Source organism: Larus michahellis, chromosome 4, assembly GCF_964199755.1.
Source record: "Larus michahellis chromosome 4, bLarMic1.1, whole genome shotgun sequence".
NCBI classification, from domain to species: Eukaryota; Metazoa; Chordata; class Aves; order Charadriiformes; family Laridae; genus Larus; species Larus michahellis.
In genome coordinates this window covers 48,952,714-48,980,457 of record NC_133899.1, presented here as the reverse complement: position 1 = coordinate 48,980,457, position 27,744 = coordinate 48,952,714, and the positions used below count along the sequence as shown (strand labels likewise).

General features: G+C 45.2%; 2 protein-coding genes across 8 annotated transcripts; one reads left to right on the top strand and one right to left on the bottom strand.

The window, feature by feature from the left end:
• Positions 1 to 1,941: 1,941 nt before the first annotated feature.
• ZFYVE19 (zinc finger FYVE-type containing 19) lies at positions 1,942 to 26,745 on the bottom strand. 7 transcript variants are annotated; one of them, XR_012586687.1, is made up of 14 exons: positions 26,547 to 26,730; positions 25,842 to 25,963; positions 23,964 to 24,017; positions 23,273 to 23,433; positions 21,893 to 22,038; positions 20,888 to 21,002; positions 20,124 to 20,333; positions 19,540 to 19,619; positions 18,754 to 18,864; positions 17,218 to 17,360; positions 15,636 to 15,803; positions 13,888 to 13,969; positions 10,222 to 10,459; positions 1,942 to 2,057 (listed from the first exon to the last, which is right to left on the bottom strand). XR_012586687.1 is itself a non-coding variant. In XM_074584569.1 (11 exons), the coding sequence occupies exons 1-11, from the start codon at positions 26,598 to 26,600 to the stop codon at positions 15,731 to 15,733; spliced, it is 1,269 nt and encodes a 422-aa protein (XP_074440670.1). In that variant the 5' UTR covers positions 26,601 to 26,745; the 3' UTR covers positions 14,937 to 15,730. The 7 variants fall into 7 exon arrangements, 2 of the variants coding, with proteins under 2 accessions (XP_074440670.1, XP_074440668.1); XR_012586686.1 differs by lacking the exons at positions 1,942 to 2,057; positions 13,888 to 13,969 and adding an exon at positions 6,762 to 7,741; XR_012586685.1 differs by lacking the exon at positions 1,942 to 2,057 and having other exon boundaries at positions 8,134 to 10,459.
• PPP1R14D (protein phosphatase 1 regulatory inhibitor subunit 14D) lies at positions 3,104 to 10,184 on the top strand. Its single transcript, XM_074584570.1, has 4 exons — positions 3,104 to 3,428; positions 7,675 to 7,770; positions 7,983 to 8,015; positions 10,050 to 10,184. Exons 1-4 carry the CDS (start codon positions 3,246 to 3,248, stop codon positions 10,116 to 10,118), a joined length of 381 nt encoding a protein of 126 aa, XP_074440671.1. The 5' UTR covers positions 3,104 to 3,245; the 3' UTR covers positions 10,119 to 10,184.
• Positions 26,746 to 27,744: the final 999 nt, after the last annotated feature.

Genomic DNA, 27,744 nt, shown 5'->3' with positions numbered 1-27,744 from the left:
GAGATAACTAGGTTGAAAATAAGATCTTATCTCCCAGCTGTGCCTGAGATCTCTGAGATCACCATGTTGTGCATGTCTCAAGAAAACGGTGAAGGTTCTTCTGTCCCTTTGGCCACCTGAATCTGCTACGATGTGAGGAAGAGGACAGGATGTGGTGCAGCACTGTGAAAAGAGCCATGCAGCCACTTCTTACCAGCACTGGGAGGTGGCTGGTGCACCCATAGGAGATGCTGCTGTGTCCAAAAGAGACAGTATCACTTATCCTGCATGAGGCACCTCATCCTGTGCCTGCAGGAACTTCTACCACACCCTTATGGAGTGATCTTGCACACGGTCTTTTCACTTCTTCCTCTTGCTTTAATCATAGAATTAAACAGTTTATTACTGGAGGAGAAGTACTTTATCTGTAAATATTTATTTCTATATTGCCACCTCCTCATTACAAAGAATTCATGACTAAGCTCATATAATCCAAAGCAGTTTGATGAACATCCTGTAATCTGGCCCATTTTGGTTTACAGCTTTCGTGAGAGGGCCTCTGGTGTTCCTCTCTGAACGTCTTACTCAGCTGTAGGGTGACACTGACAGAGCAGCACGAGGGCACCAGGGACTGCTTATTACTTTACTGACAGAGTATGGGCAGTGGGGTGAGTCTGCCTGTGGACCTTCTCAGATGATGTGGTATCTCAGCACATTGCTCATGCTCAAGTGAGGTTACAAGTCAGCAGCGGCTCAAGCTGTTCGAAGAGCCATTAGGGCAGGTTATATTCCCCTTTCCCTTTTCCTCACACCTATCCTGTGACCTCTGGATCCTGTGCTTCGTAAATTCAATGATCCTGGCAGAGGACTAACAGGGCAAATGCCAGCTTCCATGTAGAGTTGAACAGGTTCAACAAAGAGCACCAGAGTCAGCACAGGGGGTGGAAGAAGGGGACAACTTCCCTGCCAGCCCTTCAGCCACTGCTAATTTTAGGGCTGACTCCGGGGTGCCAGGTAACTTCTCTTTTAAGTCTGGTCCTTTCTCTCATTAAGTCCTGGTCTTAATGCCAGCCTGCCTGGAGTTTCTCGGCACCAAGGAAAATATAGGTTGTTTTCCCCCGTTAAAAAATGTCAGTCCTTGAACAGCAAAATAGAGCACTTCTACTGGGAGACGGAAACTTGACACCTGGCAGCGCGTGTCCTTTGGTCCGGAATTACCTTGTGAAAATCTGCCTGTGTTGGGCCAGTGTATTAACCTTTGAAAAGTCAATAGTTGTAAACACATGACAGGATGTTCAATGGGTTTTGCAAGGTTTCTGACAGTTACGAATCTCTGAAGAATCGGCACTCCCGGGGTATGCTCCTAGCCTCTCACAACACGGATTTTTCTAGGAAATGTTGGTCAAAATAAGACAGTTTTAGGAATTAGATTAGAGGGGGTGTATCCCCCCTTGGCTGTATCGCCAAGCAGTGAGGAAAAATGGGTAAAGCTGCTTAAATTAAATAGCTGACAACTGTCTTCTGAATAGAAATTTTAGATAAAGAGAGAAGCAGAGATGATGACACCTGTTTCGGGTATACTTTAATACTTTACCTTTCACTGATGTGGAAGCAAGTTTCAGGATCAGCATTTTGTGGAATCTTCTGTCTTCTGTCTTTATTTTTTTGCTTACATTCAGGATGAAGAGAAGGGCTGGCATGGCCCTGCCCATTTTTCTATCACCCTGTGTACAAGATGTTGCTGGCTGTACCACCATCCCTCTGGGCACAGGAATGTGGCTTTAGCAGGGCGACTGGGTATGACTTCCAGAGGAGACCACCTCACTCCCCAACACACTGCCCCTTGCTGCCCGGCAGCAGCTGTCAGTGGGAGAAGGGTTGGTCATTTTTCCTTTGGTTTATCCAGCTCTTGGTCTCCAAACTGGAAGTATACCTTGGCTGCCAGGAGCAGCAGAGACTTACTTGCTTTTTCCACATAAGTGACGAGACTGGGGTTGTTGGATCTGCTTCATGATGTAGGGTCTCAGCTGGTTTGTCTATCCGATAGGGCAGCTCCCTGGGCAGGTTGCCGGAGGGCTCTGGGAACAGATGAATAAAGAGATGTGATACAGTGTCTGAAGGGAACGCAGGAGTCCCAGTGCCCTGGCACCCCATAAACACAGCCATCCTGATTTCTGCTCCTCTGAACAGCGCTGCTCACGTCTCCTTCTAAAATGGCATAGGGCAATAATGCTGCAGACCTTTAACCTGTCTTCCAGTAAGAACGAGATTGTAAAGCAAGAAATGATAATATATTATACGATAGCAGTTTATGGTGCTTCAGCAGGTGGACATTTTTACCCTAAATACTTTTCTGTGGGAAGGAGATAGTGCTATATCCATAGACAGGCCTTCCCCTGCGGTGTCATCACATCAAATATTGTACTTTTTTAAAAAAATAAAAATACAGGTATTTTGTTTTATCTCAGAAGCACCTCGCTCAAATGATCTCAAATTCAGACCACTGGGATTTTCTACAGAAATTTTTGAGAAAGCTGGAATAAATTTACATCATAGAACAATGTAGAATGGGACTGTTGAGTCCAAGTTTGGCATACAGCGTCACTGACCAAGTATTCCCAACCTTGCAAAACAGTGGATGTAGCCACCTGACTCCAGACCACTTCTCCTTGTCTGTGCTGGGTCTGGTGCTTTAGCTGGAAAATGCCAAATACACCATTTCAATGGGAGCTAAACCTTGTAGCTGCAGGCAAAGTAGTCCACAGAGGCTTGGGGAGCTTGAACACAGCAGGATTCAATGCATTATGTATGGATCAATGCTCCGGAATTGCACATCCATGTAAGCTATGCCTGTAGGAAATCAGTAATTTGAAACCTCCTTCTTCCCCACCTCTTGGACCTGACTTGCGTTAAATATTAACAAGCTTGTTTCATCAATTCCGTGGTTCACTTGGCTTCTTTTAACAACAGATGTTATTACAACAACTCCTCTGCCTGCCTCCCTGCTCCTGTCAGCACGGCCGATGGTGAAACCCAAGAATCTGCTGCTGTAACTCTGCCTGCCTGCAGAGCCTGGCTGCTGCCCCAGCCGGCCGTGTGGCCTCCCCCACCTCTCTCCCTGGGATCACCGATGCTGCCCACCTTTGGCGTCTGCGAGTAGCTTGTGCTGTGAGCCACTAGTTGCAGAGAGGCGTTGGTTAAAAGAGACAGAGAAAAGGAGTGAGGGAGCCCAGGGGAAGGCAAGTTGCTGTGGTGAAGCGGTGAGCATGGCCAGCGACTCCAGCGCACTGCCCCGGGTGACTTTCCAGACGCCAGAGAAACCTGGTGAGGAATCATCACACAGGAAACTGGGCAAGTTAACCATAAAGTACAACCGCAAAGACCTACAGCGCTGGCTAGACCTGGAGGAATGGATCAACACCCAGCTGCAGGAGCTGTACCAATGCCGGGTGAGTAGCTGGGGCAAGTCAGCCCCCCGCTCCTCAGGTGAATGGGGCTAGAGGCCCTGAGTGCTGGGGAAGAAATTTGCTTGCTCTGCCTTACTGGAAATAGCTTCTCATCTTCAGTCTTCATTAGGTATCTAATTGCCACCTGCTACAGCACTCTGTCTGACTCGTGTGTTTGCAGTCAGAGAAGCTTGCATAGACATAATCCAACTAGCTTTAAACTGCCTGCTTCTGCAGCTGCTGGGGGGCAGCTCTCGCTCAGCACGAATAGCAGAATTTGGAGAGATGCGCAGAAGATGTTGCTGAGCTCCATGTGGTGAGTGGCTTTGCTGCAAGCAGCATCTAAGCCAGCTGGGTTAGAATTATCTGTGCGTCCGTGTTCCTTTTGGTGACAACAGTGTGGGTATAGCTGCTGTTTGAATTACACACTCCAGATAACGCTGTATTTGTAGCTGCAGAGTCTGCAGACTTGTAGGTTTCCCCACTGGCAGCAGGGAAAGAAAGAAAGAAAGAAAGTACGTGCTGAAGTGATGTGTGTACAGTTCTTATGCCTTCAACTTCACAAATCCCCAGAGCTGTCTTCCTTGCCTGGGATTCCCTTTGCACCAGGAACTCTTCCTGCCATCTGAGAGCTGACCCACTAAGAACGATCCCGGAGTGCCCAGGTCCAACGCCTGAATGGTACCTGTCTTTACTTGAGCTGTTGCAGGGTACATGACATTTTTTTCTTCAGGGTGATGGGACGTTTCAGTAAGTCATGTTGGAGCAGTGGCTGGGTACACTGAAATTTTAACCTGGTAGTATTGCTTCTGTTCCTATACTGTGCTTAGGTGGATGGCACTTAGACTGGGAGCTTTCAGAAGGGACAGTGCTTTTCCAAGTTTGAAATAATTCCTTTGCAGTGTGGGACAGAAGAAGGGGAAAGGATTTGCTCACATTGTACATCATAGTCTTAAACCCATTTAAACAGCTTGACTAAGGGGTTTGCTTTTATCCGTAGGGCAACGGCTGGTTCAGTAAGAGAATGTAGCTTTCTTGACTCACAACCCAGTACATCTTCAACAGAAGACATAGATGGGTTTAACAAATTGTGTAAACCGGCTTATTCCTGTCCTGGATGGGGATGGACTAAATGAACTGTAAAGCCCTTTCTGCCCCGCTTTCTGTCTTTGCACCCCAGCACACCGCTAACCACATTTTTGAGATACAAGGAAAAAAGAGCGGATGATTGCTTAGAGTCTTCCACTCTGAGCATCAGCAGTCTCAAATTGGAATCAACGGTGGGAGTGGACATGTTAGAACGGCCCAGGAGAGGAGATTTTTGTCCTATATGCCATGATGGTACAGAGAAGCTTCTGTCTGCCCTGGGAGAGCTCCAGGCTGATTTTCTGGGCCTGAGAGCCGTAGAACGATGCCAGCTCCACAGCTGAAAAGTCAGACTTCGGGAACTGTCTCCGAGGCTGTCTTTATTACTGTTGTTACTGTTGTTGTTTATTGTTATTGTCATCATTATTATCATAATTTTCTGTGTGACTGTTTCCTATTTGGTATTTGTGGGAACGTACAGGGTTCTTAAGTCATGTTGGGAGAGGAAAATAGTTAATTTCTGTTTTAATTGATGCCATATGCAAAGAATATGCAGTAGAAAACAAAAGTGGGGAAAAAAGGTCCATCCTTCTGGCGTAAATGCATGGCTACTCTGGAAATGAGTATATTATTGCTCCTGTTCTGTTAATTAACATTTTTAAACTTCTCAAACAATTTTATAGCTTGAATTAGTAAAAATGACAAAGGAAAAAAGCTTATAATGTCTTCAAGACCTAATTCTGAATTTCCAGTTGTCTTCTTTAGTTTATAAAATGATAGCAATTCTCGGCTGTCTCTTAGGCCTTTTGATAATGCATTGTGAAACATTACATAGCGTACAGAGGAGCAGATGTTATCGCTAGACCTGGCCAGATAGATAGGCAAAATTCTGCGTGTCTGCGAAATGCTAGGGTGGTGGTCCTGGTGAGTGGAGGCTGTACAAAAGAACAGTGGCAGTGACAGTGTCGCCTGCCAACCATGCCTGCACTGGCACTGAGGGGACTGTCCCTGGGGCTGGTAGCTCAGTTCAGAGAGCCCTGAGCCTGACTGGTGAGATTTGCCAGAGATAAGCGAGGAGAAGGGCTGCTGCTTTGAGTAACAGAACACCTTGCCCTTTGGGGATTTATTGCAGTTTTAAGGAGAAGGTCTGGATAACGTGACCCCGGATGAGGCTCCCCATGTACTACTCGTACTTGCCCAAGCCTACAGATGTACGCTTGTAAAGGTGTCAGAAAAACAAGTCGGGTTATGTTATCACTCCTGGTTTTCTGAGAATAAGGAGCTGTTTACTGTCATCAGAATAGCTGCCCAAAGGGGATTTTTTTTTCCGTACTATAAAATCCCAGGAGGCACAAGTGAGAAATCCAGCCATGCCCTTACAGGAACAGATTGCCAGTGGCTTGCCTTTGCTAGCACCTCTCCAGCACAACAGGTTTCCCAGCTTCCTGGTGTATTTGGGCCAACCTAAGAGATTTGCCACCAGGAACTACATAACATGATGCTGTGCCAGGTCAGAGATTGTTAATAACTGTAAACAACAGGGGGTTACAGAGGATCTTTTCAAATAAATACATGTGCCACAGTAAATTACTTGTAATCACCCAGGTGTGCAGCAGGTCCTCCTGCTCTCCTTTGTGCATTGTGCCCAGACTATTTAGTTAGCCCTGCTAGTCTGGGCTTCCTCGGATCCGTCGACTTCCATTACATTGTCTCTTCATCAGCTTCTTCTTTTGCTCCACCTGCCCTTGGCAGTGCAATGTTCCTCAGTGTCTTCCAGAAACCCGTGTGACAGGGCCAGAATAAAAAGCATTGCGGGTTCAAATGCCAGCAAGGTTAGTTCAAACATCGCCTCCTGATCCAGGTAATCTGAATGCTATGCTATTTACTGTCATGAGGCTTTTTGCAACAAAACTAAGACTCAGGAGACAATTTTGATTTCTGAGATAATTCCCTGCACCCGGAAGCCAGAACACCATCCATACTAGGACCAGAAAGCCATAGGGAGTTCCTACCCTGCCTCTCCCTTCTGGCCAGAGACAAAGGCAGGCTGGATCAACACCTGTTGTCTAAACAGTCACATGAAAACTATTAGTTTTAAGAAAAAATGCTGTGTGGGTCACAGTACAATATATTTAACTCTGTTTTATTACTTATTGTCAAGTCAGCTGCGTAACAAAGCTGAACAAAGGTTTTCTACTTCCTCTCTGGCTTGGTATCAGAGACTGTTCAGAACAAGCTTCATTTTTTCCTGTAAGTTCTGCCTTTAATGTTTTACATACACATCCATAAAAGCTACCCAGCAATTGGGTACTGCACTGTTTACTCAGTATCCTTATTTTGCTCGTTACTATGTTAAAATATTACTAGTGTTGTGTTGTCAAAGATTCATTTTGCAAATACGTTGGAAACCACAGCCTGCTTTCCTTACAGTCTTGTAGAGACATGTGGAGTTAAAATGTGGCTGTGATCAAGTTTACAAATGTTTCCAACTAACACCCTTACATGCATTACAAGATTATTACTCCAATCACCCAAGCTTGGGGTCTCTCTTACATTAAAGGAGACAATTATATCCCTCTCACATCTGTTAGAGAAAGCTGGCAAAATATTGTTTTCGATATTTGTGCTTTCAAAAGCTTGGTTTTGCCTCCATTACTGCAAAAAGCCATAGTATAAATACCAACTATGTGAATGTATTTACCCTAAAAGTCAAAAAATCTCTTTATATTAGTTGTGCCTCTCCAAGATTAAGCCCACTGGATTTCTGTTTGGTGAACGCTTGTGCACACTCTTCTTAGATGAGGGTTGTCCCAGGTTGGCTAACATTGCATTGCAGTCGGCAATTGCAGTTGGATATTCTTGGAAGGGTCTTCCCATGATGGACAGTGATCCCTGAGCAGTGGTATCAAGTGTTGATGTGGAAAAAGATAAAGAATGCGTACATCAGGATGCGTGGCTGCAGCAGGCACCACAGAGGTGCTGGGATCCGTGCCTTCTTTATAAGAATCTCCTTGTTTTGAGACAATTTATATCTTGACCTCAACTTTGCAGCATAGTTTAATTATAACTTGTTTCTTCTCAGCTGCTCAGTTCTTTAAAGATGGCCTCTAAAGTTCTTAGAAGTCTGAAGGTTTATTAACTGCATATATTTTTTTATTTTTAGCTAAGAGAGGAAACAGAGGCAGCAGCTCCTGAACCAGAAATTGATCTTGAAGATCTCCTGGAGGTCCCTAATGAAGAACAGAAATTAAAACTACAGGTCAGATAGAGGGACTTGGTGACTTTAAGTTAGGGACTTCTTTCATAAAGAGTAGTGGCGGTGTGTGGGGTACAGAATATGTGTATACACTGTTGCATGATGCTTCCCTGTGTCTTAGCTTGTCAAACGTAGTAAGTTCATATACCTTTCTGGAGGAAGGGGAGAATAGGTCAATTCATAAAATACTAAAATGACTCCTCCTTGGTTTTTAGGAAATCCTCCATGAGTGCTCCAGCCCAACAGAGGTGAGTGAGGCACCATCAATATATGTGTGTTCTACTGTGCCGTAAGAGTGTGTCTGTTGCTGCTTGGTTGAATAGCCAAGATATTACTGTGCCTAATATGACGGTGCAGAATTTGTTTAATTCCCAATGCGAAAGAAGTCCCACTTTATTCTGCTGTGTTAGGAAAATACATGCAAATCTACATGGGTGGGCTGAAGGCAGAGCAGCGGAAGAAATAAGGAATTACGCTTTACAACCAAAGAAAGTTCATTCCATGGTTCGGACATCCTGAGATGACCAGGCTGAGTTGCTATTTGGTCCTCACTGTAGAAAAGCCATAGGCAGAGATCCAGCTCACATAACCATCTTGCCCACCATTAACTAAATGCATTCTTAGCTTAAACTACTCTAGTGTTACAAGTGACGAGAACGTAGGATGGCCCTCAGATTGGATTAGGCAGATAATTGTTGATCAGTGGCCATGTAAATTAGTTTTACATGTGAACTTTGCAAGTACTGGTTTTCAGTTAGAGAGTTAAAGAAATCCCAGTAGCTGTCACAATGTTCAAAGGAGCGGAGCCCAATACTTTGCAGTGTAGTGCATGCACCGCACAGCAATTGCTTTCACTGCGCTGCCTACCTGTGCAACACGGGGTTCCCCCATCACTGCTTCAGTCACGCGCATTGTGTGTGAACAGTGTGTTTGGACAGCATTCATCAGTCTCCACATCTTGTCAAGCCCATGTAGGTGCACAATCATGAACATACAGAAAATGAGGTGGATGCACGACTATCATTGAAATTAAACTCGGCCGTAGCAAACATTGCAGAGAGTCACAGGGGTTCAGCAGACAAGGCCGGCAATAGGGAAATAGTTTTCAGAGTATCTGAATTTCAGAATTTAGGGAAGAACCCCACATTACCAGAGAGATAACTGACAAGAGTTTGCTCTACTGATTTGTAAGCCATGAAGGTATCTTGTAGACAGCACGGTACTCTCTAACTACAAACAGATACTGTTGCCCCATTGGCAAAAATATGTACTTTCACCACGGTGATCTCAAATCTGGTCCCCTTGAAAGATCACAGCAGCCTAGTTGCAGAAAGTAGATAGAGGAAACAAACTGGTTTCTTTTGAAAGGCCTGACGGAAAAGGTATGTATGATCCAAGGCATTTACTTCCAGAGCATGCTGTGGCAGGCAGCCTCTGATGACCCAAGTAAGGAAGCTGGGCTTCCACACAACACAAATGGTAACAAGCTGCAATACTTGCAGTGACCTTGCCTAATTACAAGTACATGTAGCTATCTTTTTGGGTGAAGAAAGGCTGCGCACTCCTTTATGGTGATGTTAATTGTCATGCAGAGGGTAAAGTTTGAACTAGTCACATTGGCTTCTGCTTGGAATAACCAGACAGTCCAGTTTAGTTCATAGTCCTTGTCTGTGTCAGCAACGTAGTCGGGGTTTATCTCCATTAACAGGCAGATCTATCTGCTCTGCCTGTCCTCAAACCCTGCTCCAGGTTATCATTAGTCCTACATGTGTTTTGCTCCACCTCTCTGCCAGCCACTTCCTTGTAAAATTGGCACAGCTCCGAGATGGTTTGCAATCCACACCATGGAGCTTTACAGGTTCGACAAGAGGGACAGCTTGCTTTGCCCTAGATTGGGAGGGCAGCAGAAGTGGGCAGGAGGTTATGGTGGCAACAGGAAGCAGTGGAACCTAACAGAGGACAACAGCATCCTGAGGTTATCTCATGGTGGAAAAAGCAGGTATCGGGGATGAAGAGGAGCAGGCTGGCTCCTCTTGGGGAGAAAGTAAACGTGGCTGCTCCAGAGTGAGACAGGGGAAGGGAAGGGGCTTTTAGACCCTTCTCATCCATCAAAAGGTCTCCTTTCCTAAGGTAAAAGATAGGTTTGCTCAATACATGTCAAAATTCTGGTTTCTGCTCTACATGAAGGCAAATGTGGGAATAATGCAGGTGCCATAGTACTCTTTGGGCTGGTGAGCACTGGAATTAACATGACATCCTTCTTCAACCAATTCTCATTGTAGGACTTCATTACGGAATTGCTTAGTCGATTGAGAGGTCTCCGGAGAATCACCAATCCTCAGAAGAAATGACCTTGCCCACATGAAACACCCAGCTTTGGTCACAAGGAAATGTGTATCTTCCCCACAAAACCCAGGATCAGCAACATCACTTCAGAATGTGTTTAGGACTTACTGTTGTGAAATGTCACAAAGTTTGTGAAGTTTGTACCAGTGGTTTGAAGTCTCCACTCCTTCCAGATCTACGCACAGAGCAGGGAGCTAGATTGCACATTTTCCTGATTCTTAAAGGGCATGTTAAGCTGGGGAATAAGGACATCCTTCCTTTAGTTTCTTCTAGGAATTCCCATGATGGCTGAAGAGCACTGAATACAATTCTCAGGAGCTCATCGAGACTTCTTTCTTTCCGTCCACTGCAAGGAAAACAAGGCATTGGTTATCACTCATTCATCAACATGGAAAATCAGTTACTGTTAAGCTGCACTCTATTTCAGTCTGGCTGAGACCCAGCTGCGATCTCCTGCCTGTTACTATTGTACCTGACTCTACAGCATTGCACGTACTTTGTAAGTCATATTAAGCCTCTGTTATTCATGAAGGTTGGACAGAAAATATACAGTAGGGTGGAAGGAAAATGTTTGAGTGCACCTGGTCTAGTAAGGGGAAGTTAAGAAGTGAAGTGAAGTTTAAGAAGTTAAAGAAGTGAAACAGCTGCTAAGCCCGATGGGAGAGAGATTGTTTTTCCTTTTTGTGGAATTTAGGACTTAATGAATTAGAAGTGTCTTCTAAAGCAGCAAGGTCTGGGAATGATTTTTGTCATAATTTAAAAAGATGTTGGAAAACCGCTTATTTTGTATATTAAAACAGAGAAAACCAGCCATGCACTGCTTGCTTTTGCTCTCTTTACAGACACTAAAGAAGTCTTTTGCAGACAGGTAGGTCTCACAAATGAAAACTGAAGTAGGACACATTGTGTCACTCCACAAAGTCTTCTGGCTACAACTAACGTGTCTGGAAAAATACAGGGGAAATTACATCCAGCCTCTCAGCAAGTCAGTAACTTGACACACGTGGCTAGGAAATAAGACAGCAAACTGAGGCTGATTGCTGAGGCAGAGCAGACTCTCACATTATGTCCTGCCCCTACGCTCTTATGCCTGCTGCTCAAACACAAGAGATGAGTTGCTGAGTCACATCCAGAGAAGCTCCTATGTACCAGTATGTTCAAGGATAGCTTTTGAGTACATGTTTTGTCAGACAGAGACAGAAGGGGCCAACTCTGGAACAAAAGGGACATGCAGGTTAGCTAGCAAAGACAAACAATAACTCTTGGGCTGGACCAGCAGTATCTTAAATAGATTAGTCTTTTCACCTTTATCAGTAACAGGGTGACGTCTGTTGCCCTTTTGCTTCCCTCCTATTTTCCAGTAGAATTGTCAGTGATCAAGCTGTGGGCTGTGCACATCTCTGAGAGGGCAAAATCCAAGCTGCCATTAACAACTGTGATTGATGTAACAGTTTGCTTCCCTTCACGTGCTGCTCACGTATGTGACAGCCTCCTGGAAGTTAGCAAGCCAGGCAGCTCTTTACCTTGTCCTATGTCTGCTCTAAGAGGCTCTAGGCCTCGACCACTAGTTGGAGAAATGGCTTTTCTTTATCGGGTCCATATATATCTATGGTAGCCCTAGGGACATGACATTTTTGGCTTAGTAAGGGGCTAATAGGACATGCCTGCCCTCCTGAAACATCAGCTTTGTTAAGTAAAGTAACAATAAAAAAATTAAATCCAGAGCTGCACTGGTTGTAGATCTGGCATTGCTCATGGATTGACCCCTGCTAAGACTCATGTATCATACCCCTTGAGAAAGGTGAGCAGCACACTGACAAAAAGCTCTGAGTACTGTTAAAAACACAGACTCGGTTCAAACAGAAGTTCAGGTAGAAGATCAAGGTGGACAGGCCATGAGCTGAGTTTCCTGAACTAGAGCTGTAACTAGCTACAGCACAGTAATGCATAAGAGTCCAGATTAATTAGATACCCTAGCAGGCTTTGTTTTATTCTGCTGAGTTGTAATAGCACAAAGACCTGAGATGCCTCTCCTCTGGCCCAAGAAAGAGATTTTTTTCTCCACCCTGGGCATTGTTCTGTATTCTCTCAATATGGAGTGATGCAAAAGAGAATATCTGCTTTAAGGCAGACATCGTTAGAACCCATGAAAAAGCAGGTTCTTGAAACTCTGCTAGAGAGAAGTTGTCTTTGTACTTATTCTGCAAGTAGCAGAGGGTAAGCTGCAGGCCTTATGATGCACAGTTCGTTGTAATACATAAGGACATCAATACCACATGAGAGCGCTTCAAATCACCACTGTGTGAGCATTTGGGAAAAAAAGCAAGATGTGGCCAGTGCTACACGTTTTCTCAGGTCACTGGTGCAAAAGAAAAAGCAACATAAGGCAATCAGAGCAACTTCTTTTTGTTTAGTTTTTAAAAGCAGCAAGTTATACTTGCTTTTATTTACTTTTTGGCTGTTTTCAGCTTAGACCATAAGGATAGACTAAATGCAATTATTTATTTATTTTTTTTTTACAAACACCTTCCAATAACTTTGCTGTTTCTCAGCCCCATCACTAGCACAGAGCTGCGAAGTTTGGTACGCAGATACTGTGTAAGAATGTTTCTTTAAAGGAATTTTGCCTTCTTGATTATACCAAGATAACTCAGAATGCATGAAAGCTTATATGCTTTTCTAATTGAAGGTTTATGAAGGTGTATAAAATAACCTTTAATGCAGTTTTCCCTTAGTTATGATCAACACTTGCATTGCCTTTATAAATATTCTGTCTGTTACATTTGGACACACGATGATGTTACAGCACTTGAGACAATGTGCATGCTTGTGAACCACAGCAAATGCAAGTTAATGCAATTTAACTAAGCTGAGACCTCTCTTTGTAAACTAATCTGAGTTAAATCTTGTGTTATTATTTTGAATTCTTGTTGGGATGGAGCCTACATTTCATAGTTCACATACAAAATATTTTGAGAGGGAAAGAAAATCTTGTGCCCTCATGACATGCTACAAAGAGAGAAGCAAAGCAGCTGATTCTCTTTCTTGAAGACACCAAGCTCTCTTCAGTCCTTGAATGGCTATGACTGAAGTGGATCCAGCCTGTCAGGAACTGATTGTTTACCAGTATCTTTACTTGTTTACCAGCACCTTTGCAAAGACAAGGATAGGGAGTGAGCAACACAGCTAAAAGTGCACTGCCCACTTAAAAGGTCACGCAGCATTCCTCTTTCACAATGACAGATTCAACTAGGTTTGCTCCCTGCAGAAAGCTGATCTAGATACCCCCTTTACCCCTCCTACATGGAGGTTACTGAGGCAACAGCTCCAGTGGGAATGCCTTTTCAGGGGAAAGTAATTGGGCTGCCACTAAAACGGCCAATTATATGCAGAAATCCCAGGAGCCACAAAAATGTCCATTAGTGGCACAGGGAAAGCAACAGCATGTGTGTGTATGAGCGAAGAGACTCTTCCATGTATGACTAAGCTCCATTTCAGGTATTGGGTTGGGTGCATTTCTGGATTCCTTGGGATGACCCCACAGAAACCAATCTGGGAAACTAAATAAACTGCTTCCGGCTGTAACCTGCTCCTTTACTACTGATGTGAACAGGGCAAGGCTTACAAGACACAGGCTGCACAAGGAGCTCAAAGTTTGGTTGTGGCTGATGAAGCATTCAACACGTTGCAAGCAGCGTACCAGCTCATACTAAGACGTTTAAAAAAACAAAACAAAAAAGCAGCTGTAAAGCAAGAATTAAAGTGTCTACTAACTGCTTGGAAAGGACAGAGGCTGAAGCCCAAAGGAGTGGATCAGTCTTAGAAGAGACGTAAGAACAGGTATTTGCATCTCCTCCTGTACATGCAAAACACAAAGCATTTAACCTAAGACAGAATTGGGCTGTCTTGCTATCGGACTAATTATCCAGGTCAAATAGCAATGAAACAGTGTTGTTCCTACAATAACACAAAGCCAGAACAGCATTTTGTTTTCATTTTTAAGACTGCAAGCTCCTCAGGGCAGTAACTCTCTACTTAAATTTTGTGTAACACAGGGCTCATTGTGAGCTCTTGCATCAGAACAACTCAAGTAGTTTTCCTATCTACCTGTCCCAAAGAGACAGGCACCGGTAAAAGCAAGGGCTGCCAGGAGAAGGAAGATCCTCCACAAGAGTCAGGTTTTGCCACCTCTTCCTAACAAAGGGTTTTGATGGCACTGCTGGATACACTCCCAATTTTTAGTGTGTTAACCTGCAGTATTACTACTCTGCATTGTTTGATGCAGGTTTCTGTTGAGGGGCCTGATCCAGTCCAGCATGTTAGCACATAGACATCTTCAGCAGTAGTTTAATGTTTTTGATGTGCTCTGACCAGGGGTGGCTGAGATGCGGGCAAACACTGTTTCGTCAACTCACCTACAGAGCCAGTGACCTTAAGCACAGGGGCAGGGCAGACAGCTGGGAGCGGCAGCGTCAAACCAGACAGGCAAGATTCATTGGAAATTTGCTGTCAAAGGCAAATCCTTGATTTTTTTGCCATTGGAATTTGTCAACCTTAGAGAGCTGTCTTGGAAGTCACATTATAGTCCTGGGAAGAGCTCATCCTGATGGGATAATATAGCAAATTCAGGGCAAGTTTAGTTGGGTATTTGAAGCAATTCTGGGTGCTTTGGTCACTGGCAAGTGCCACTTGAATCTGGACTATCTCCAGGGAGGAATATGAGCATATTAAACTGAACTTCTCTCATAGCACAGATAAAGAGCATCGCACAGCTAACATCTTTATCCTACCAGGGGACCAAATAATAAACAGAGCCAAAACCTGCTTTCAAACTAATACACAACTCTTCCAGATTAACATGCTGCTCTTACAGACCACATGGAACCTTGGCACAGCCACTGCAAATCATAAAGCTGTGCATCAGTAGCAAATTGCCTTTACAAAGCATCCTTCTTTTCATATACATGAGCAACACTGCCCATCAAGGCAGAGTAGCCCCTGCACCTTTTCCAGCCACACCACAGAAACGTTTTTGATGACTTCACAATCCTTCATTTCTTTGCCTAAGCCACTTGACACTAGGCATAAGATATGATTACAAGAAGGCAATACTTTATAAAGGTCTGTCAGGCATTTCCAGGAGAGACTTAAACCACAGGCCTCCATAAATAGTTTTTATTATGCTTTGGAAGTTCTCATCACACACGTGATCACGACATAGACAGTTTTCTTAGTGCAAAGTGCTTTGCTGCCTGTTGAACCAGCGTGTAGGCTGTTAGCAAAAGCAGGAAGTTACTTATGAGCCAGTCAGTACTGCCTTAAACACACATCTTTACTGCTACCCGCATAAATACATCTGTATTTGTAGACTTGTATCCACCTCGTCATATCAAGTCCTCATTTATCCCCAAGCATGCACAGCAAACCCTGCACTTCTCTGGTTGTATTTGTGAGGACAAAGTCACATGCCCTCCAAGCCTCTCTCAGATTACAGCACATCCTTTAACTGTCCAAAACATCACCCGTTTTGGCTGCAAATCCACTTGGGCTCTTCCCATCTGGCCAACTCTTCTCTTTTCCCGTTCTCCATCTCCTTCTCTGCCCATGAAGAGTGTGATCACTTTTGCTTGCAAGGAAGATGATAGCGGGAGGTGCGGTGGTCCTTCAGGTCAAACTCATCATGGCCTTCCCTGAGAAGCAAACACAAAGTGCAGTCAGAAGTAAACATCCAAGCAGGGAACTCACCCTCAGCCACTGCACAAGATGTCTCCCAGCAGCCCTTAACTAGAAACTTCTCCCAAGGGTTAGCTGTGAGGACCTGACTGGCAGCCAGGTGGACTAACTACTTAAGATATTTGCTCTGAGGTGCTTTGTGGAAAGGTCTGCTCATCCTTGCCTGCTGGAATGGGAAATGACAATAGGTCACTCTGTCTCTTTCCCTCTTTGAGAAACTCATGTAACCGGTGTCTCATTTTCAGCACCATATCTGTGATTCCCAGGCACATTAACAACTTCTATGACAACAGTCAAATAGGCAGTCTGCTCCACATAACTCTGAAAAGTAACTGTTGTGGCTAAAATGCAGTGTATTGGCAGCTGTCTTAACCATGCTCAGAAGCAGGCAACGTTGAGTAAGACACAAGCTTGCATCTGCAGCGTGAAACCAATATACTCACTCACCTGCCAGACTGCTGATTCTGCTTTTACTGATGTTTGCTGTCTGACACTTTTGTTTGTTTGTTTTGTTTTTAATCATCTAACATTTCCAGTCATATGTTTTCTTACCATTTTTATATGTTCTCCCCTACTCCATTTCCACCTCTCTACACAAACATTTGGAGGAAATGAGAGAATATATGCAAAAGCAACTCTTAATATCCCAATCACATTGTTAGTATCCTGCTGTCTGAATGTCATCCATCACTAATCTGAAAACCCACCCAACTACCCAATACTTTCGAGGCATGAAAAAAAGAAGCCACAAGTGCTGTGAAGAATAGTTTTGTACTCAAAGGAGTTAACCCTCCAAATCTGAGACATGCAATTTTTTTGGTCAAAAATCAAGCTACACATGTATAAGAACCAAGACTCTAGCTGCTTCAATGCCTGACTGAGGAAAAAATGTTTGCCCATACATATTTCAACAAAGATTTTTTAAAATGGTTTAAGACTGCAGAGTTTCAACATGAGAAAAGCCTTGGGAATTTATAATATTTGAGCTCCCCTCTTATGGGAATCCAGCCCAGATCACCCAACAATGTCATTAACAAGCCATAGGAGTCACTGAACAATGGTCTGGCTTATCCCGTCCCATGCAATGCAATACATCAGCTGCTCCAGCGAACACTCGAGACAATGTGCCCAAGCATGCACTGGAGCAGTACAGATAGAATATTTCTGCCTAGGACCAGTTTAGTACCTGAAGCCTGGGATAACTACTGATTGCACAAAGTATTTCCATAATGGCTAGCACTCAGCTCAGATCTGGGTTCCTCGAATCTTCCCTCCTACTGCCTGCTTTTCAGCCCAACAGGAAGAACAAACGAAAGCTGCCAAGCTTACCTGTAACCTGCCTCTAGGACCAAGAGGAATTGTGAGACTTACCGAAAACAGCGCTGGCAGTAGAGGTCCCCATCGCAGCCATGGCAGCGCAAAGTGGCATCTTCATTGCAGATACAGCACCAGGGTAACTCCTCTTCATCACTGTCATCTGCCCTGACAAGAGCTGTGGTGGTTGGAGTCTGGCTCTAATCCACAAAGAAAATGGAGACACAGAATTCAAACCCCAGCAGAGACAATACAGGACTTTCATTGTAATGCATGGTGGCCACAGTGACATGTCGCGTGGTACGTAGTTCACTCTGTTGATCTTAAGTCTGTGAGATGAACTTGCCCAGAGGTCAAGGATAGGCTCCATACGTATCTAGATTGTTAAATAAAAACCCAAGGTACTCCCTATCATTTGCTCATGGATCTATGTTGCTCAGAAAGTAAACAGATACTCACCCTCATTTAGTATCTACAGCAATATACACCAACATTGGCCATACTGTGTTAAGGGCATGAAGCCCAGACCTTCTGGTAGGAACCACAGAAATACCAATCCTGGCTGCAAAAGCAAGCAATCAAGCAGTTTTGCTGAACGCAATTATGTAGGAAGGGAAAGCAGTGGGGAGGTCAGGGAGGGGGGGGTGGTGTTTTCTCTCTGTTATAGAAAGAAAACTGGGGGACGAAGGAACTGATTTGCCAAAAGGCCCCTACTATTGATTTGTACCTGAGGTTGGGCCAAAATGATCTTCTGAAAGCATAATCTAAAAATCTACCCATGAGCCCATCTATTGTCTCCTTCTGCTTTACAAAGAACTCTTGTGGAACTGAACAGCCATACACACACTGGGACACAGTGCCTGGACACTGGCAGAGGCAGCTTCCTAACACAACAGCAATAAGATGTCACTATCTTTTACATCAGTAATCCCAGAAGGGCAAGATGGCATACCTATGAGATGGATGTTTTCAATAATGCTTACAATTAAATAATTTCTTCCACTGGGGACAGGCCTGTCAGGTGTCTGTGAGTCACAGGTCCATTTCATTCAGTAATATACATTACTGAAGGTGTATGTATTTCTACAATAGGCGGGAATCCATTCTGAGCATAGGATATCTTGTTACTAATTCCTTCCTCTGACGTTATATGAGAACACAGTTGATTACTATCTAGAGGTTCTATTCTGCACATGCTGAAAGCTCTGGCAAACCTCTCACTTACCCTGGTTCAGGCTGTATGGTACTAGACATTGGCCTTCTTGGTCTAATTATATTGCCGAGTTAAAAATCCATTCTCTAATATCCATCTTGTGAGGTCTATGCTAACTTCTCTGGATTTAGAGGACACCATCCCATTCAGCAGAAAGCCAGCCTGAAAGGAATTGTATTTCAGGAAGAAATTACTTGTAACCGTGCTCAGGGCTGGTCAGCCTTGCACAAGCCACTCAGTTTGTCTACTCTGGAGAAGCTAGTTGTTCGGGTTTTTTTTCCTGTATCAAGCCTAGGATACAGCAAACTTTTGCTGCAGAACTGTACTCTCCTGAGACCCTAGAATATGTCATTTCAAGAGATCCTGACCAGCTCACTGACCTTTTGCTTTGGTTTCTTACGCAGGTTCTGTTGCGAGGGTCCTGGTTGGGGGGTCTGATCTGGAGGAATGTTGAATCCACTTGCTTCACCCAGGGCTGCTTCCTCTGTGAGCTGGTGACAAAAGACAGCAAGAAGCTTCTTGTTTCAAACACAATTTGGAAGCTCTAAACCTCCTGCCCTTCTCCTTGCTCTCATGGGGTAACAGGAGATGACAAGTCTGAATACATCTGTGTCATCCAGACGGATGTGAGCTTGCTCTGTCTGCACTCTGAACACTGTGTGTACGTTGTGAACAGTCAGTGCAGCAGCAGGGGCCTTCAGCTAACACACTCTGCTTTGCAGCGCAGCTATCATCAGACCCTCAATATCATGATAATCACACGCATGTGGTCTGTGATCAGGCAGAAACTTAAGCACAGAAAGCTCGTGTCTGCCTGCAAGACAACGCATAGACATTTTAGAGAGAAATCTAGGCATAAGCCGCACTCAACAGCACGCGTCTCATCATCTATGGGTCGAGGAAAACAGTGGGGTTGGAGAGGAGACACACACCACAAGAGACACTAAGCCCGAATGCGAAGAAAATGTGACAAACTAGAAGTCATGTTTGTCAATTGCACGTAGCTGAATGGCCCACCGCAACAAGTACTGGAAAAGCACTAGGAGGGGGGAGGAAGGAAACTCTGCCCAGGAACAGAAATACATCCTTTGCTCACTCACCAGGTAACATACACACTGGGAATAATTGAGAGGAAGATAAACACGGCCACAGCTGCCACTTCTGACCTGTTTTAGCACTCTGCGAATGGCTTCCTCCTCAGCTACTTCCTCATCACTGTCAGGAAGTTTATAGGTTTCCAGTGTAACTGCAAGAGTAAGAGACAGGAGACTGTAACGCACACCTGCCTCAAACCTTGTGCCCACTTGTGTGCAGAGACAATCCTTTGTGGTGTGAGCTGGTTTTGGCAGCTCTGGCTCTGGCAGAGACAGATCCTTTTCAGATGGGGACTCCTCAAAAAGGGTGTTACTGTTTGTTTTTAATACTGGAAGAGGGAAGGAAAAAATCACTACCAAAACCAGAGCTCTTATTTTAAAAGCTTTGTTAACCTCACCAGGGTATGCTAGAATTATCTCAAAGGGTGAAAGGCAAAGCAGTCTGACCTTACAGCTCCAGCCTTTACCCTCAACTAAGATCTTTCATGCTGATTTCATGATGAACCAACCAGTATAACCTTACAGACAGAACCAAATCTCAGTCTGTTTCTTGCAGAACAGAGGATTTAAACGGATAAATGCCTCTTGGAAAAGAAATTACTCTGTCACGGGAACTTGGTTTCTCTCTTGGCACTGTATTCTCATCTGCTACCCACCTTTCTCTGGGTCCTCGCCTCTGAGCGCTGCCAGTCTCTTGGCAACTTGTAGGATCTTTTCCTGCCTAGTGTTCTCTTCTCGCAGCTCAGCAGCAGCTTCTGCCAGAAGTTTATTCTTCTCTTCCTCTAGCTGTTTTGGGTCCAGATTTGCAGGGCAAACACCATCTTCACTTTCACGACTGAGATCGTTCAATCTTTGTCTACTAACAGCTGCAAAGAGACACACAGAACATGCTGGTGACTCAGCAGCAATGTTCCTTGGGCACAGACAACATGACTAAAACAATGGTATGAGAGCAGCTTGCTGCTCTCCATTAATCTGGGTAATAATGGGAGAAGGCATGCCACAGTAGGATCTGCACTCTACATGAAAAGAAAAAAGTGAATTAAACTGTGTTTTACAGTCAGATCACAGAGAAAGCATCACAGCTAGGAAGATAATGGTATCCGAGATTCCGATGTTTTGTAACAGAGCATAGGTGTGTTAGGAGTAGCAGCAGCTCCTCCCCAGGGAAGGGTCACCTTAGAGAAACAGAGAGGAGCAGCAAGCCTGAGAAGAAGGAACCATCTCCAAGCAAAGACAATGAGACCCAGTATGGAGCCAGATGGCTGCTCTTGGTCAATTTGGAAGTCATATGGGCGAGACAGGGACAAACTGGATACCCAGCTCACCTGTAAGCTAGATAAGGAGGCACATATTCCCTTCTCACTATAGTACATACGTTATTAGACAGAAAAAGGTCTTTGGAAGCCAAAACAGATACCTTGAGGCTGCACTCTTGGTCTGTAATGCTCATCAATGGCAACTTCCTCAGACAGTTGAGTTAACAGGTCATCTGTCTGCTGGACCAGACTTCTGGTATCAGGAGGCTGGTGTACCTAAGAAACAACAAGGGCATGGGAAAAGGCAAATGAGAGGAAACTGGCATACTCAATCGAAGGAAAAGCTTGGTAACCAGGATCACCCTCAGTGGGTGCAGCACAAAAAGGTACATCCACTGATCTCGTGAGTCTCAGCTTACAGTTATCTGGTATTAGACTTTCAGGGCTTCATTCTCAGAAGTGCTGAATGTGCACAACTCTAAAAGCAGTCACCCAAAAAAGGCAAGTGGTGCTGAATAAAGAGGAGTACATGCTGCTGGCTGCCAAACCCAGCTCTGCCTCTACCTCCAAAGTAAATAAAGTGCCATTCTCAATAGTGCCAGCCAGCAGCCCCGCTGAGACCTATGATAACAGCTGGGTGAGCAACACTGCTGGAAAAGGAGCATGAGGAAATGGTTTCTCAAGGACAAGATCATTCATATAGGCCTTGAAGGCATATATCTAACTCATTCCCGTGTCATCTCAGACTAACCACTCTGTGCTTCCATTTCTGGAAAAATTAACAGGATTTTGCCCTGGGATGCAGTAACAACTTCAAGATACAATTAGAAAGTTGGGCTGATAAGCCCCAAACACAGATAACACAGCTCTGAAAAAATATCAGACCACCTTGGTATACAAATGGGTTGAGAGGAAAAAATTTAGTGTCTGTTGTTAAAAATAAATACATGAACTACATTTGACATAAAGAAACATACTGCATTCAAACAGAAGCACTGAACTGCTAAAGGCTTCTGGAGCAATGACAGAAACAGGAGACGGAGATTTCTGAAAGGAGACACCTGGACACAAAAAAGCTGAAAAAGGAAGAGTGGCTAACTTGCTGGGACACCAGTTACTGCGTCAGCTCATCATACGTTGCTGCCCAAGGAGCTGAGGGAGCTTACCGGTCTGGGAGCCTGGGAAGGAGGATCTCTCCCCTGCAGGACAGCCAACCGGTCCTCCATTTCCTGTGTGGATGGAACAGGTCCCCGGCAGTCCTCCTTCAGGGCAGCCAGCCTAGCTTCGATCTCAGCCTGAGTAGGGATGGACTCTGCAATTCAGAATAACCCAAGGGTGGAGGTTACTCTATCATTGAAAACAAAAGGCTTCAGTTTTTTTTTTTCTTAAAATTGTATTTCCTTCTGGAATCAGACTCTGAACATTTGAGCAAAAACCTGCCTCAGACCCTGATGTGAATGAGGGGTCATACCACAGTGACTCGGAGACTACCCTAAAGCTAACTGCTATCTCCTTCTGAGTTTATCTCCTAGCCATAAGGCAAGTATTAGGATAATGTCATTCGGCAATCAGCTGACTCGGGATACTAGGGACAGGCAGAGAAATAAGTGTGATTTAGGCAGGACAATTCAGTGCTCCCATATCTCTCAATGTAATCCTAGCCATCAGACTGAAACGCTCCCCCGACACACAATAGGATGAGAGGAAATGGCCTCAAGCTGCACCAGGGGAGGTTTAAATTGGATATTAGGAGAAATTTCTTCACTGAAAGGGTTATCAAGCATTGGAACAGCCTGCCTGGGGAAGTGGTTGAGTCACCATCCTTGGAGATATTTAAAAGACATGTAGATGTGGCACTTAAGAACACGGTTTAGTGGTGGACTTGGCAGTATTAGGTTTACAGTTGGACTTAATGATCTTAAGGGTCTTTTCCAACCTAAACGACTCTATGATTCTGATAATCAGGTAGCCACTCTGCAGTGTGCTCTTTCCCTTTTAGAGCTCACATATCATTTTTCAAATAGTTTATTCTCCCACAAGCACCACAAAGCTGCCCCAGAACCTGACAGCTGTGGACTCGGATGAGAGTCTCTTTTCTCTTCTGTGAGGCAAGGCTGGGGAGAACAAAATCCCACAGAGACTGGCACTGCTGTTGCCCAGGACAATGAGCCCCAGGAAACCTCCTGCAAAATAGTTTGGCCAAAGGCCCTTATTTCATCCAGCTCCTATTGGGCTTGACAAAGGCTTTTACCCCAAACAATGAAAAATGAAAAAGTGATTTCACGAGTAAGATACTGCCCCAAAACTGAGACGCAGTTTCAAGGGAAACCCCAAGAAGCAAAAAGAAACTGGACCATTAATCTAAAATCGTTGCAGAATCTGGCCATTGTGGCAGCAGGACATGGATGCTCTGTCCAATTTTAACCCTTCAATTCCTTAACAGGGCAGGCTCTGAAACCCCAGCACTTCCCTCTCCTTCCAGGTTCCGTGTTTCCCAAGTAGCAGTGTTCCCACCCAAGGTATCTCTGGTATCCTCCAAAACTCACTCGGTTTCCTTTCCTCCCTGAGCCTCTCCAGTCTCTCTGCAATAGCTCTGTCCTCTTTTGAGAGCCCCTGGTATCTGGAGCCTGCTTGACCTGGGGGTTTTGTAGCTGCCTTCTCTTGTCCTTTCAGCTGTTTTTGCTGAGCCTCAAAAGCTGCTACACGCCTGTGAGAAGGATGGAAAAAAGACAAGACAACTGAGAACAGAGTTTTAAACCCTGAGATATGAAAACATCCTCTGTGAAGCCAAGAAGCTATTTGAAGAATGTCAGTGTAGAACAGAACAGAAACCACTCCCTCCTATACCAGGTTCTCCCGTATCAGCACAATGAGGTACTCCAAAGAGTAAGGAAAACCTTAGCTCACAGGAGCAGCACACCTAGCACCATTTCCAAGTAGACAAGGAACATTTCACCACCAGTTTCCTGTTTCCAAGCCAACCCTGATCAGTCACAGACAAACATAAGCAGGTGGCTGTTCAAGAGTCTATTCAAAAGAGCACACACCCCGCCCCCCAACAAACAAACAAAAAACCCAAACAACAAATCAAAAGCCCCATCCTTAATCTAATTCTGAACAAGCAAATACCAACATCGCAACTCCCACTTTCGCTGGTCTCTACAGGGGAAGTGGAGTGAAGGCCTGAAAGGCTACTCTGCAGCAGAAACAACCGTCTGATTGGCAATTGCAACTCACTTTTTGTAGTTTTCTGGTGGTGACCATTTTGCTGAACTGCTTTGAGATCCCTCGCTGAAAGACAAAAACAACAATTTCTCTGAACTCAAGATTCTGACAATGCTTCAATCATCTAGTCTCTCAACTCCAGAGGCATCAGTATTCGTTTCTCAACCTCCCCTTTCATAACCTCATTAATATGGAGAGTGATCAGCTTATGGAAGGTATTAAGATGATACAGCTGTCTGGGACAGCAAGGGACTCTATTTCTAGTCCTTTGGTCCAGCTGCTTTGCATGTGGACAAAACGTGATTTAGTGTGATCACCAGTGATCAAAAGGAGGAGAGACTGAAATACCCTTGCCTCCCACACCTGAAATACCCGGCACCTTCCAGTTCAGAGAGGGATAGAGAGTAGTTAGGTAAGACTCCCAGTGTAATTAGTTTCCATGCAGCACAACACTCTGAAAGGAGCTGTGGCATGCAAACAACACAGAATTATATAATGCACAAACTAAACAAAATGTTTAAAAAGTTATTATATAACCACTAGTATCATAACGACATCTTCTAGCACACTTGAACACTGCACACCACAAATACATCTTGTATAACTATCTTCTATTTTGCTGCGTTCGGGTTGAGCTGCTAAACTACACACTTATGTAAGGCAGTTAGCATATTTTATTCATTCTTAGAAGTCACAGCTACAAACACATCTGCACTGTGCTAAGGCTTTTATAGTAACAAATGAACGCCAACATTGATGGACCACTTGCCAGACCTAAAGTCTCAGTTCTGAAAGCTATTTGCATGAAGAACAACAACACGTGCAGCTCACAGAGCCACAGCCCACGTGTATTATCTACATGCTATCCAGTCAGGGAGGATTTTTTTTCTGCTGTAACTTTATAGTACTGATATTAAACAGATGAGAAAAAAACACCAAAGGAAACATGGAGAAAGGCTGCCCTGTTTTCTTAATGGCTTTGGAGTTGTAAAGGGAAATAAGACAATTTCAAAACTGAAAGACTGAATACTGCATTTTCACCATCAACAGCTCCACTGTTTTCATGAGCCAGTGTTTCTGAAATGAAGACCTCTGCTAATGAGAGGCTTTTCTCATTTAGACAGAAAATTCCCCATTCGCTGGTGAAAATTCTTTGCTATAGGAGAGGAGTGAGAAAGAGAGGTAAGAGAAATGCAAGAGAAGGAAGAGGACACAGAAGAATTGGTTGAGAGCGCAGTTCTGGTGTACACTAGTGCTCTTGTGTTACTTATTCACATATAGAACTCATACTGATACTGAATTTAATTCTTTTGTTTTCAACAAGCACTCTACAGGTTATGTTTGCAAGTATTTTTTTTTTTCTTTTAAAAGCAAACTGACTTTATGCTACAAAATTTTAAGTCTTCAGGCTACACGCAGCAGAGACCCCTCAACAATGAGGATTTGTGTCACTGTTTGCCCACAGAGGTAATAACACTTTCAACATCTTATTGTTAGGCCATTCAATCACTACACATCTGAAAAGACTGCCAGTGCTTTCAAAGGGATGTACATTTCTGGGCAAAAACACAATGAGGCTTAACTTGGCCTCCTCTAGCTAAGATATCCACAGGCATTCAGCGTCCACCCTTGAAGATTTAAACCTGGTTCTTTCAGACTACTCTGTCACCATAGAGAACAGCCTCACAAATCCCGATTCCTATCTTCGGACTGCACAGTTCATGTAACAACAGTTCAGTAATGGCCTGGCTTGAAACTCCAGGGTACAGGCAGTGTGCATGCAGAAATGGAAGGCACAGCTCACACAGAAATCCGCAACACAGCACTGGATGCAAAATGAAGAAACAAAGTGGGACACTGTCTTTGGGTGAAGAAACACTCCCGTCTTACCCAGTCAGTTTTCCGTGACACTGCTTGCACACTTTCTGCTGAGTGCTTCCAGAGCGGGGAACGACAGCACTGAAGCTGAGGCAGCCCGAGCAGAACGACCGTCCGCAGTTCTTGCATCCACACTGCGGAGATACAAGAGAGGAGCAGGACAGGGCTCCATCACCTCGTCACCGTACACACCCCATTACTCTGGCTGGCTGTACGCAGGAACCAGGCCCATGCTGAGATGCACTGGCAATAACACTGGGGCTATGCTGATTTTTTTTTGTTGTTGTTTTTGTTTTTTTTAAGAGAACTGTACCATTGGCTGCTGCTCAAGAAGATACGGAGACTCTGGAGAGCCTTTGAGCACCAACATGCAACTCCTGCTAGAAGCAGGGACACCATTTCATCCCACAGTATAATAAAGCGTGTATGTGGGGAATTCTCCAAGACAATGACCGAATATTGGGTTAGAGGGATGACATCTATTTTGACGATTTTTTTAAACAATTTTTTTTTTGCAGTGATCACACATATTTAAAGACATAGGCACCACCAGAGCTCATTAGGCAAGCAAGGACAACGACGCTACGATGCCGGTCGGGAAGCGTGCCTGGGCGTCACGGTTCCCCGCTCGGGCCCTCGCATTGCGGGGGAGGCGCCCGCGGGACCGGCCGGGCTCCGCCTCGCAGCCGCTCCCGACCCCCCCTCGGCCAGACTTGCCTCCTTCTTGAAGACGGAGAACTTGGACGCACACCCGTAGCACCGGTTATCCATGGCGCTACCAGAGGCGCGACAGCCGCCCGGGCTACCAGTAACGAGGAAGCCGCTGTGCTGCCGCCCTCCCGCCCCTCACACACCGGGCCGGTGCCGTGCCGTGCCGTGCCGTGCCGCCCCGCCCCGCCCCGCCCCGCCGCGGCGCGGCGCACGGCCCGACGGGAGTTGTAGTCCTTCGGGCCGCCGTCCCCGCCTCCCGCCCTGCGCCGACAAACTACACTGCCCAGGACTCCGCGCCACACACACAGGGGAGGGGGAGGCAAAACATCCGGGTCTGCCGCGCGGTGCATTGTGGTACCTGTAGTCTGATGCCTGTGGCGGCGGGGCCGGGGAAGACGCCACTTCCCGGCAAGCAACGCGCCCGGCCGCGGCGGCGGGGCTGAGGCGACCAGTTAGCTTCTTTTGCCCTGCGATAGATGGGGGCGCAAGTGGAGGGCCCGGCAGCGCCTTTCCTCGCCGGGAGGACACACACGGCGGCCGCCGCCTCAGCCTCCTCCTCAGTTCCCGCAGGAACGAAAGGCAATGCCCCTTTTGAGGTGGGAGAGGGAGAGTTACAAACGCGCACATCTGCGCTGTGCTAAGGCCTGTATAGTAATGAATGAGCACAACATGGCTGGACCGCTTTCCAGTTCCAAGGTTTCGGTTCTGAAAGCTGTTTGTGTGAAGGACCTCACTCCTCATGCAGGCTGGGTGCTGCATTGGTTTCTCGTTATGCCAGTACGGGATTGCTTACAACAGTTTCAGTGTGGCATCAGTGTCCGGTGTGTCAATGTGTGCCATACTCCCAGTAGAGCAGACATAGGTATTAGGGTGTTGCGTTTTTGCCCATGGGTTGTTGTTGGGTGTTAAAAAGACAAAAAGTGTATTCTCTAATGCTGACAGGGTGCTGTTCAATATCTTCATCAATGACATAGACGGTGGGATCAAGTGCACCCTCAGCAAGTTTGCAGACGACACTAAGCTGAGTGATGCGGTCGACGTGCCAGAGGGATGGGATGTCATCCAGAGGGACCTGGACGAGCTAGAGAGGTGGGCCCGAGTAAACCTTATGAAGTTCAAGAAGGCCAAGTGCAAGGTCCTACGCTTGGGTCCGGACAACCCTTGTTATCAATACAGGCTGAGGGATGATGTGATAGAGAGCAGC

Bases quoted from the DNA above. Each gene is read 5' to 3' on its own strand.
- PPP1R14D (XM_074584570.1), top strand. From the start codon at position 3,246: ATGGCCAGCGACTCCAGCGCACTGCCCCGGGTGACTTTCCAGACGCCA. The intron at 7,771-7,982 runs GTCAGATAGAGG...CTTGGTTTTTAG, and splicing joins AACAGAAATTAAAACTACAG to GAAATCCTCCATGAGTGCTC. The intron at 8,016-10,049 runs GTGAGTGAGGCA...TTCTCATTGTAG, and splicing joins AGTGCTCCAGCCCAACAGAG to GACTTCATTACGGAATTGCT.
- ZFYVE19 (XM_074584567.1), bottom strand. From the start codon at position 26,600: ATGGATAACCGGTGCTACGGGTGTGCGTCCAAGTTCTCCGTCTTCAAG. The intron at 21,003-21,892 runs GTAAGCTCCCTC...GTTGTTTCTTAG, and splicing joins CTTCCCAGGCTCCCAGACCG to GTACACCAGCCTCCTGATAC. The intron at 19,620-20,123 runs GTGGGTAGCAGA...TTACTCTTGCAG, and splicing joins AGGCGAGGACCCAGAGAAAG to TTACACTGGAAACCTATAAA.